The sequence below is a fragment of the Physeter macrocephalus genome, chromosome 10 (genome assembly GCF_002837175.3).
Source record: "Physeter macrocephalus isolate SW-GA chromosome 10, ASM283717v5, whole genome shotgun sequence".
NCBI lineage: Eukaryota > Metazoa > Chordata > Mammalia > Artiodactyla > Physeteridae > Physeter > Physeter macrocephalus.
In genome coordinates this window covers 7,286,799-7,298,866 of record NC_041223.1, presented here as the reverse complement: position 1 = coordinate 7,298,866, position 12,068 = coordinate 7,286,799, and the positions used below count along the sequence as shown (strand labels likewise).

Here is a 12,068-nt window from a genome sequence, read left to right as displayed (position 1 = left end):
AGCAAAGCTTGTAGGCATATTGTTTTTGGAATGCTTTCACCCTTGCTTGACATCTCATTGTGTCCTGCCTCAGGATGGCTGCAGCACCTCCAGACACCACCCTCACTTTCTAAAGAGAAAGGCAGAGGGGAAAAGTCTCCTTGCCAGCTAAGTCCAGAACAGCGAAAGCTCTCCTGGAAGCCCCACCCAACAGATGTCCCCTACATCCTACCGACCAGACCTTTTGTGTGGCCTCTTCACTGTAATGCAGGCTGGGAATGCAGAGATTTAGCTTTTCAGCCTCTGTAGTAGAAGGAGAGAAGAAGGGTGTGTCTGCGGAGGGACCTACATCTGGCATCTTGCGAGAAATAATTTTGAGTCTGAGATGATTTCCTAATCGTTTGGGAGAACACATACAAGACCAGAATGTGTAAAATGTGGCTACATTTTGAAATACTGTATATATTGCTTATGTCAGGAAAGTCTTTATCATTGTAGAGTTATGGTAAAAAAAAACAGCAAGGAAATTAATTTTCCTCTCTGTGGATGATTAAACCAGAAGTTTAAAAAGACAAAACGTGCTTTGCTTTCCAAACTGTCTTAGATGGCTTTACAGAGGCGCACGCCACACCTTTTACCAGGTAATCGCCGAGGCAGGAAGGGTGAGAATTAGGCTGTGCCTTCCAGGTCATCCACCTCCAGTGCCCTCGGTGTGCCCGTGAGATGTCAGAAGGCTCAGTTAAGGGAAGTACCAAAACTTTCAGCTAGTTAGAGCTAGAAATGCTTAGGATTTAGTTTCGACTCTGCTACCAGTTTTCTGCGTGAGGCATCGTCTGCCTTAGTTCATCTCCATAATTTCACAGATGAAGAACTAGAAATTATCAATAGTTTTAAAATGTGCCCCAAAGTGTGCTAGATGGATTAGTGCAGGGGCATATTTTGCGAACGGGTGGAGCCCAAACGAAGTCAGTGTTTTTGTCAGGAAGGAAAGAGCGTGGCCTTCGGAGAGGCAGTCACGTTGTTCACTGGTCCACTTGCCCTCCTTTAGGTGTGGAGGGCCCATCCGCGGCGGGTGAGAGCTGTGGTCTCTTGGGGCGTGAACGGTCAGGAGGCAGCAGGGCATGCCCCCGTAGAGGACATACTGCCAGACAGTATCCTATCCTGTAAGCCGGGGAAGACCACCGAGTGAGAGATGGGTTAAAAGGGCGAGGGCAAGCAGTGGCCAGCAAATTTTGAGGCAGGATATCTGTGACTGAGGGGGTCTTTACTCTGTGCTGCATCATCCTTCTGACTTGAAAAACTGAGGAACTTATGCATGCAGTTACTTCCAAGGAAGTAACTGGTGTTACTAGTTACAGCATGAACTGGTAGTACTGCTTCATCAGGAGGCCGCCCTTGAGCACCTCCTTACTGGTGTTACTAGTGTTTGTTTGAGCCCACAAAACCAAATTGAAGCTGTGAGCTTTCTTAGCTCATTTCCCTGGCCCTGGCCTTTAGAAATAACTAAAACAATAAGCATAATATGTGATGTAAGAACATGGGATAGACAGATTGAAGGCAGTCACATAAAAAGAACTTAAAAGGAGTGAAAATATGAAAATGATGAACAAGATGTGGTAGTTGTAGGAGACACACAAGGGAGAGCTCAGACTTGCACAGTTAGTGTTCCTCTAGAAGAATAAAGGACAAAGGAGCGGAAAAGACTCAATTTTCCATTCTAGAGATATTATTGGGTGTCTGCTGTGTGCCAGGCAGGCATCGTGCCTGGTACTGAAGGCTCAGTAAGGAGTATAAACTCCCTCTTGGAGTTTAAGGACGATGGGGAAAATGACTTAAATAATTGTACAGACATAACATTACAATGGTGAAAAACAGCAAAGGAGAGACACGGGTCCTTTATGGACTCTCACAGTAAGATCTGAGTTCATGTGGCAGTGAGGCAAGTCTCTCAGGAAGGGACAGTTGGAATTTATCTGAAAGTTGCTGTGTGTATTATAATCCAATTTATGTAATATTAATTTGAAAGCTTACACAAAACAACACTGTATCTTGTAATTTGTGTAATAACAGATTATTTTAAAAAACATATAAACCAGAAGGGGACATACTAAATGCGTAATTGTTACCTCTGAGGAGGGAGGAAAGAGAGAAGTGAAGAAAGAACCCAAGGAGAAATTAACTTTGTGATGTATTATTTCTCATCGAAAAAATATCCAAAGCCAGTATGACCAAATATGAACATTTGTTCATTCTGGATATTATTTGTAAAAATATTTTAAAGCCACTTTGCTTTTTAGTTAAAAAAAAGAGAGAGAGAGAGTGATTGAAAGGAACACTTTGCTGACAGAGAAGGGAGCAGATGCAAAGTCTCTGTGATGATGCAGGATAAGGGAAGCAGCTTTGGAACACAGGTTCCCAGGAAAGCCTTGGGAAGGGACCACTGTGGCTGCGGTTAGAGGAACAGCCTGGGGGGATCCAGAGTCAATGGGAGAAGACCAGGCAGAGACTAGTCTAGTGGTGCACACGCTAGTCCCTGGATTACAGTGGAATAGCATAAATTTAGGAAAAAGCATAAGGATTGGAAAGAAACGAAGGAAGTGAAGTTGGCAGTACTCGGGGATGGATTGGATATGGGGGAGGTATCGAGAGTGATCGCTGGCTGTCCAGTTTGTGCAGCAAGATGAATAGTGAAGATGGTGGGTCCAGTGAGAGTGTTTTAAATCGAAGATACCTGAGACCATTGGAAAGCCTTTGGCATTGATTTTGTTAAGGGAAAGAGATGAAAGAAAGTCTCATGTGTGTGAAGATATATATATATATATATATATATATATATATATATATATATATATATATATAAGAGAAAGGAGAAGACTGATGGTGTAAGGTTCCTCGGGTATGACGAGGAAATGGGTCTCAAAACACAAGTGCTGGGCTTAGCAGGAAGCACAGCTCCTCTACTGTGAAAAAGGGAAGGATGGTAGGTCACAGCATGTAGGTTTCTGTTATTTGTTTCATGACGATGAGAGCTTTTATATCTAATGACCTAAAGTTTTTTTGTGAAGAGAGACGAGATCATCTGCTGAGTGTGGGTTAGGATGGGTCTTGGCAGTTTGAGGAAAACGGAGAAGTTTCAAACTTGTGGTTGTAGAGAGAAGGAAAGTGAGCTGAGCAGAGGTACAAGTATTAGCAGAAATGTGTGCCGGCTGGTTGGTGAATGTGACCGTGTGGAAGAGTGACTCGCCCCTGTCGTGTGACTCGTGGCCCTCAGCTTCTGGACTGTGCGGGTGGGGAAGGGAGCTGGGCTTGTCTTGACAGGCAGGTGAGAAAAGGCAGGTGGGAAAAGGCAGTGTGCACATTCCAGGAATGGCAGGGTGCAGGACGGTGGCAGGGGCATGAGCGTACTGACAGGAGTGCTGAATAAGGAGGGCAGGGACCCAAGGAAGAGAGGAGTGAGTTGGAGGAAGAAGGGGAACCAGTGGACTGGAGTTCCAGATAAAGTGAAGAGAACAGCGTAGAGCGGGGAGTTGGGCACACAAACTGGAGCGAGGAGAGGAGGTTTTAACACCAGTGTGTTTGAACTGGGCTTTGAGCGGTTCTGGTATTGGCAGGATCAGAAACGAAACCTCGTCAGAGAGGAGAAAAGGTGGTTGGAACTGGAGGCCATGGGGGAACGGAACTGAAATGGTGTCGGGGCGTCGTGCACCTGATGTTAAGTCACACAGCTGGTGGCTGAGCCTGGGGTGGAGAGAAGACCGAGTCACAGGCTGGAGTCTGACGACTGACGGGTAGTTGAAAATCAGTAGATGATGGTGTGCAGAGGGGGCGTCGATGGTATATCTGGTGACGTCAGTCTTAAAGGGGTAGGGTGTTTCTTTTGTTTTGTTTTTAAGTAAGACTGTGTAAGAGTGATGGTTTGAAAGTAGCAGTGGGCTGCACGAGGATGCCGACTGTTTGCAGCCCTTGAGATACACTGTAAGATAGTTGTCCCGTGAGAGCGTTGTCAGGGAGAAGTGCAGCTCTCAGGACAGCCAGCTTTCAGGGAAGCCAAGGAGGTGAAGGAGCATTCCGGAATGGAAGGGGAGGTCCTGGACCCGCCGTACAAAAGACTTGTTTCATTTGGATGAGATGGTCGTAGACCCATAAGTTGCAGGTTCCACACACACAGCTGTATTCACAGTGGACCCAGGACTGGAGATTCATGCTGCACAGCCTGGATGGAGGAGGACCCAGAATTATCCAAAGAGAATTGGCAGTTTTCTTGAAATAAAGACCCCAGATTTTTGCCTACTGAAAGTTACTGTTGGATCTCAGAAAATCTTCATGTCAGTGAACCCTAAGATGTAGCCTGGTGAAATAATTGAAATCCAAGACTAGAGAAGGGGTCCTGTAAACATCTAAGCAGGGAAAGGAAGCCACCTTCAGGGAGCGGGGAGAGTGGTGATTAGTCTGGCATCAGTTTTCTTTATACTAACAGGACACGCTGCGTTAGAAGGTAGTGCAGTAACGTCTTCAAGGTTCTGAGGGAGAGAATGTGTAACTTAAATATTTTATACCCAGTCAAGTTATCCTTTCAGTAGAAGAATCCACAAACAGTGATGTTTCATAATATAACAATTGTTAACCTGTCTTGAGAAAATCTACTTGATAGTAAAACCCTGCTAAGCAACAGATAAATCAAGATAAGAATTTAGGACTGGGAAAGCTGTTGTAGAGGACTTGTGGTGGGCATAAACCCCACCTTAGAAAGATTGGGTATTTTGGTTATAGATCATAATCTATATGTCATAAACCTTGAAAAATTATATCACGAACATCTGGATGTTGGGAAGGTATAGTGGGACGAAGTGTGCTCATTTCCTCCTCTTAACACGTAAGATACCATCTAAAGTTAAAATAAGTAAGTAAAGAAATAAAGGTCCCAACCTCTTAAAGGAATGTTATTCACAATATATTAATAATGAAAATTTCTGTATGCTATTTTGATTTTTTTAACTTGATCGTACTTTTCTATACAGTGCAAATATTGTAGTTATTGTCTTAGTAACTTGCAGCAATTGTGAATAATGTGTTAAATTGCTGAGGAGTTGAGTTATATATACAATTAAAGAAAAATGCTGTTTAGACATCAGTTGACAGTGATGCAGAATCTCGCTTCTCTCAGAGCTTCATGCCTCAGTGGCCCCTCTTCCACTCGCCCTTCTGATTTATAGCTTTCCTGTTAACAGAGATGAAAGTTGTGGGTTGTTGAATTCTATTCTCAAATATCTCCTTTTCCATTTTTGTATTTTAAGGTATATTTTGATTACATGAGAAGCTGGATCCAAATGCTACAGCAGTTACCTCAAGCATCTCATAGTTTAAAGAATCTGTTAGAAGAAGAATGGAATTTCACCAAAGAAATAATCCATTACATCCGGGGAGGAGAAGCACAGGCTGGAAAACTTTTCTGGTAGGAATCCTTATAGGATTCGCCTGTATAGGAATTCGCCTGTCTTCCTTTCTCACTTGTACTCCTGGTTTGCTCACCAATTCTATTCTACGCGTTTGAATGTTTAGTTACATGAAAATGACAAGCATTCATATCTTTTGTGTGCCCCTCTCCCAAGTTTTGTTATCCTTAGAGCAGTGGTTCTCAGCCAGAGGTGACGTGCCCCCTGGGGACATGTGGCAGTGTCTGGAAACAGTTCTGATTGTACTGACTGGGAGGGACTACTGGCATCTAGTGGGAACAGGCCAGGGATGCTGCTAAACATCCTACAATGCACAGGACACAGGCCAGCCCCCCCAAACAAAAATTATCCACCCAAAATGTCAATTTTGAAGTTGAGAAAGCCTGCCTTAGAATACACCCTCTTGGTTATACAAAAGGAGGAGAATGTAAGGCCCCTGACACGTGGAGTAGACCTGTAGACCTTTTGTATCAGTCTTGATGGGCACTTCCAAAGCCTAACAAGTACGTATTTTCACTGATACTGTTTTGGGAATGTAATCCTTATCACAGAATCTCTTTATAAACTGGGTATTTATACATGGTGAAAGAATTGAAACGTAAACCAAGGAAAAGCATTAGGGAGGGGGGAGTGCTCACTGGTCTGTCTGTTCTAGGAAATGAATGTATCTTCTCAAGTACAGGCACCTGAATGTTGAATGTGGGGTGCGTGGTGTTTGCTGGGGGCCACTCCCCTGCTGACTGACTGAGGACCAGCCCTCTCCTTGGCTCTAAACTCTGCTGCAGTTCTTTGGTGCTGCCTTCTCTCACTTGTCCCATCAGCCATTTTACTTCTTCATTTCCTTTTTATGAGTTCTTTTATACCCAGCTCATGTTTCCTTCCCCTCCCTTTATGTGCACTCTTTAGGACTTCAGCTTTTACAGAGTTCTCTTCTCACTTCGGAAACTCATTGTCCTCACTCTGATGGTCTTTGTTCCGTGCTCAGTATCTCAGGATGTTGTATTCACTTTTCTGCCCTAACCACCAGTTCTTTTTATGTTTTCCTCTATCTTTATTTTGAGTGAACAGTGAACTTGCTCTTGTCTCAGGACTCATCCAGTCCTTCAGGCCGAGGTTCCCAGTCTGTCCTGTTTTCCTATTCAGATTGGTTCTCATAGTCAGCCTTATGAAAACATGCATTCACTACCATTTTCAGCATCTCTCCCCCTCCTAATTTTCCAGTGTTCTGCTTTGCCTGTAATTTCTTCTGTTTGCATCTTCTGTTCTCAGGCTGTCAAGCTTTGTTAAGGAAATTTTTTTAAAAGGTTACTGTTTCATTTCACTACCAATTCTTCTTTGTACCCTCACTTTGTACCCTGTCAATCTTTTTGTTATCTTTTGCTTGTCCTTCAGGTTCCATTCAGTGCAGTCTCTGGCCTTCAACTTCATATTCGTGTTCTGAGAAGCTCCAGAGCCTCTGCTGTGGGACTGTCCACCTGCACTGTTCTAGTTCTGGGTGTTTGTTGTGTTAGTGCAACATTCTGCTTCATACACTATTTCTCCCAGGTTCGGTCAGTCTTGGCATTAACCCTGACTCCTTTCTTTCTCTCACACACCACCTCTAATTCCATGTGGCTGTCCATTCAGAATACATCCAGAATCTGACCTCTGCTCACCGCTGCCTATTTCCCCTCTTCCCAGCCTGTTATTTCTTACTTGTATTGCTGTAGTAGCTCTCTTAAGTAGTCTGTCTGCTTCTGCCCTTCATCTTCTATGGTTTATTCTTAGTGATCTTGTTAAAATGTACGTCAGACCATTTTTACCTCTGCTCCAAATATGCCAGTGGCTCTCCTCCTTACTCAAATGCCTAAACAATGGCCCATAAGGCCTAGTACAGTCTGACTTTTCATTCAATCTTTGTCCTCATCTCCTAGGTTCTCCTATGCTTACTCTGCAGCCACAGGAGATTCCTTCCTGTTTTTCATAGGCGGGGCCTGCTCTGGCCTCAGGCTCTTTGCACTTGCTGGTCCCTCTACTTGGACTGCTCTTCACCAGTTATTTCCATGACTCATTTCCCCACTTCCTGTAGGTCTTCGGCCAAGTGTTACCTTCTGTTACTTTCTACTTCTTAAAAGTTGAAATTCCTACCTGCAAGTACACCTTAGCTTTCTTCCCTATTTTATTTCTCTCCATAGAACTTATCAGTATCTGAAATACTGTATATATATTTTTAAATTTTATTTATTTATTTTTCTCCATTCACTGGAGGGATTTTATCTGTTTTGTTCAGTACCGCTTACTCCATAACAGATACTGAATATTTGTTGAATAAATTGATCCTGAATATCCTTGTATACTACTGCTCTTAAAAGCATGTTTCCAATCAGGACATTTTCCCACTCGGTTATTTTTAAAGCCCACCCTCTTTGCCTACCAAAGGAAGATCACACAGTTACATGACATCCAGGGCCTTCCACAGCACGGCCCGGTTACCTTCCTGGTCTTGTTTCCTCTCCTCTGCTCTTTCCAGGTTGACAGTTTCTTTTCACAAACATGCGTCTTGCTTAACACATCATCATGCCCTTTGATCATATTTATTGTTCTTCCTGGACTTTCCTTCCCCCCTCCTCCATTCTCTTCCTGTCAGAGCCACTCTTCCCACTGCTGTAGTTGCTACTGTTCTGCATTGCCTGCAAGGCCCATGGGACTCATACCTTCAGCTGGGTTTGATCTCACTCCTCAGGCAGCTCGCCTAGCAGTTACCTTCTGCCCCATCCGATGTTGGTTGTAGACTTCCCTGCTCTGTTTTACTAGGTTATAAGCTCCTTTTCATCACAGAAGCCAGTAAGCTGCTGTTGCGTTTTTACGAAACTAATTTAGATTTATTTCATACGCTTGGGTTTGCATTTTAACCCTAGTATTTAGATTTGCTATGATGAGAAGCACCAGCTGGTTAGAGTAGCTCATGTTTATTGACTGTGAGGGAAGTTTTTAAAAACAATTGCATTTAAGGAATTCACTTTATTTCTTACGCCATCGTTTAGTTCATTAAGCTTTTAAAAAAATATTTTGTTGTAGATATATGTTTGAGGCCATTTTATACCATTTTGAATATTTCTTTAAGATGAAAATCACATTTGTGTGATAATTACATAGCTACTGTGAATGTAATTTAAGATTTTAAGGTATATAATGAAAAAGTGGTTGCAGAACAAAGGTACATACATTCCATAATAGAGATTTCTACTTTTTTCACATTAATCATGATTTGATATTAAAATTCTCACTGTCATTGATTTTTAAACGATTCAAATAATAGCTGAATCTTTGAGTTTCTCATTCAAGAATTAGAATGAGTGAGGACAGTTTTTCTTCTCTGGTTTACTTTTGTTGTTTTTGTTCCCTTAGTGACATTGCAGGAATGCTGCTGAAATCTACAGGAAGTTTTCTAGAATTTGGCCTACAGGAGAGCTGTGCAGAATTCTGGACCAGTGCTGATGATAGTAGTGCTTCAGATGAAATAAGGTTGAAGTTGCATTTTCTCTCCTCTCCCATTTTTTATTTCATGTAGTTTTATTCTTGGTAATGAGCCTGAGATGAGCCTTGTTGAAACCAAATCATGTTAGACTTGAAGAATTTGGGTAGTAGACATAAAGGGATTTATTTCTTACTACTGTATTGTCTTTTTATATGATCTCTTAGTTATGGTTTTATGTAAAATTGGCTTTGAAGGTGATTTTTATTTAGCCTAATAAAAACAGTGTCCTTAGAGAAAATGTTGTTTAAGTTGACTAAAAATGAGTAGGGTAGAATTCGTTCACATGTTCTGGAATGTCTTTAACTAAATAATTGTTTCTGTCCATTAAAGACTCTGTAGCAGTCCATGAATACATTTAATTGATATTTGGTACATTTTTATTGTGTTTATACTAAGCTTATCCCTTCTGTTGAACTTTAAGCTTGAGTGCCTGAAACCATGGCTTGCACATCTGCTGCATTTCCTCCAATTCTATGCAGATGGCACTGAGGATGAACCATGTTAAAGTGCTGTTTTTGTGGCATATGTAATACTCATAGAGCTATTTAGTGGCCAATTATCAGCAATATCCTATGAGTCAACGTTAGGAAGTGCTCAGGCAGAACTAACTTCTCTAGAGATGTTTTCTCTCACTTTCCAAAATTTGATAAAAAAAAAAACACATTTTTGGGTTTCAGAACACTGGGATGTCTTTATGCCGGGATTAGAGAAAGAAGTGACCACATAGGCTCTCACCTGGGAAAATACCTAATAGCTGAGAAATGGGGTGAATTAGTTTGTAGCAGGTCTTGCAGTTTTGAACGCAAACATGGAAGATTCAAAATACGAGAATTCAAGAATTAAGATGGTGAAGTAGAGAATGGGTCTGATAATGCTCTGATTGTTTACTAGGGATGGGTCTAGACGTGGGTTCCTGTGCAGTGATTTGTGGGGCTGACTTGTCCTGGCTCCGGAGAGGCCACATGCCTTGTGCACGTCCCTTCCCAAGTCATAGCTCAGTGACGTCCTGTTGGTGGATTGAAAACAGCTGTGATGGGAGTATTCACACCATGAAAATTGGCAAACACCACACAAGACAGTATTTTGGGGGCAGCAGGTTGTTAAACGTTTACTGGTTCACTACTATTATATATATATTCCTTTTTAGTTAGATTATGAGCTGGGAGTCAAGAACTTATTTCAAACTCCAGGAATTATCCTAATGAAGCCTTTAGAAGATTGAGCATACTCTTATTTGGAGGTTATTAAGTGTGCCTTACTTATTTAAAAAATACAAGTACTTTCTGGAAAGCTGTAGGGAGCAAGGTTCTGAATATTATGAATCCATTCCCAATAATTGCTTGCTTCTAAAATCTTCGGTCTTTATTAACGTGATTTGGAATTTGCTTCATCTGTATTGTTGTGTATTTCTTGGCATACCGTAATGTATGCTAACTGGATTTCAATCAACTTGGCAGGAGATCTGTTATAGAGATCAGTCGAGCATTGAAGGAGCTCTTTCACGAGGCTAGGGAAAGAGCCTCCAAAGCACTTGGATTTGCTAAAATGCTGAGAAAGGTGAGTTAAAAATCCTGATTAATTATTATTTTTTTCTTATTTTTCTTTTATCTTATTTTTTAAAAAGCTAACCCTAAAGAAGTTTCTTTGTAACTGTGATCCTAGGACCTGGAAATCGCTGCAGAGTTCATACTTTCAGCCCCAGTTAGAGACCTCCTGGATGTCCTGAAATCAAAACAGTACGTTAAGGTATGTATTTAAGGTGGCATAATTATTTTACCTTTCTTACTTTACTCTAAAACAGACAGACTTTTTCTTAAAGGTCTAGATAGTAAATATTTTAGGCTTTGCAGGCCGTATGTGGACGCCAGTTTTAAGACTGTCCCATAATTTCCCAATGCAACAATTAGAAAAAGTTTTTCATACTTGACTTACTAACTTGTTTTAAGAATGCAGAAGGAAAAACCCCAAACATTTACTCATACGATATAATTTATCAAATTAGTTACACATATATATTTAAAATAATGTCTTTAAAGTAATGTGTTGCTTTTAAGTAATTGTTTTTTCATCCTCACATTTCCTGAAACAATTCAAACTTTCTACATGAATCTTTGATGGCAGTGTCCTGGCCATCACCAGACCCACTTTGTGAGTCACCGTTTTTGCTCCCATTTAAGCTGTTTGAGCTTAGTACTTTTAGAATCTGTGTATGATGTCACTGGAAGTTTTATCCCACGTGTGTTTATGTGTGACTTGCACAATGTAATCACATATGTACCCCTTGTTAAAGTGATCTTTAAAAGGCTTTTTACGGTGCCCCTGTCAAGAGTAATTAGCAGATCTGTATTAACATCTTTTGCCTTTCACTGAGTCAGGTGACTTTCTGTTTCAAAGACATCGTGCCGGCATACTCCCCTGGGCTTCTGCCCCGGTGCTGAAGACCCTAGCCGCCAGTGCCCACTGCAGTGCATTGCTCTGTGGGAGCAGCTTTGCATAAAAACTGCACTGCAAAGTGGCATTCATTCACTGAGGTTGTTTCAGGCTGACAGTCTTCCCCTGATGAGTGTTCTCTTTGTTGTTGAAAATAAAGAAATTGGAGGATTCCCTGTACGTGGAGAAACTCTACCAAGCCTCTCTCCCGATACAGTCACACTCTCCCTCCCCCAGTCACATTGAACTCAGCTACAGTCGGCTCTCCGTACCTGCGGGTTCTGCAGTCGCTGATTCAACTAACTGCAAGTTGAAAATAGTTAGGAAAAAAACATTCCTGAAAGTTTCAAAAAGCAAAACTTGAATTTGCAACATGCTGGCAACTATCTACATAGCGTTCACATTGTATTTGGTATTAAAAGTAATCTAGAGATGATTTGAGGTATACGGGAGGTTGTGTATAGCTTACATGCAAATACTACGCCACTTTATATAAGGGACTTGAGCATCCACAGATTTTGGTATCCGAGAGGGTCTCGGAACCAGGCCTCTGTGGACGCCCAGGGACGACGGGACTTGCCCTTCCCCTCATAGCTCTAATTAATGCCTTTCCCACATCTCCTTGCCCAAACCCACTTGTCTTGTTCTAGTTTTTTTTTTTTTTTTTTTTTTTTTAAATAACATTTCTA

At 41.7% G+C, this 12,068-nt stretch overlaps 1 protein-coding gene across 5 annotated transcripts in view; it reads left to right on the top strand.

Annotated features, from left to right (window-relative positions):
• MAP3K4 (mitogen-activated protein kinase kinase kinase 4) overlaps positions 1-12,068 on the top strand; it is a 110,628-nt gene that overhangs the window by 69,881 nt on the left and 28,679 nt on the right. For all 5 annotated transcript variants that reach the window (XM_028494779.2, XM_024122449.3, XM_028494778.2 and 2 more), the window contains exons 6-9: positions 5,274-5,431; positions 8,820-8,936; positions 10,407-10,506; positions 10,612-10,695. In XM_028494779.2, the coding sequence (XP_028350580.1) occupies positions 5,274-5,431; positions 8,820-8,936; positions 10,407-10,506; positions 10,612-10,695 (459 nt within the window). The remainder of the gene's footprint in view (positions 1-5,273; positions 5,432-8,819; positions 8,937-10,406; positions 10,507-10,611; positions 10,696-12,068) is intronic.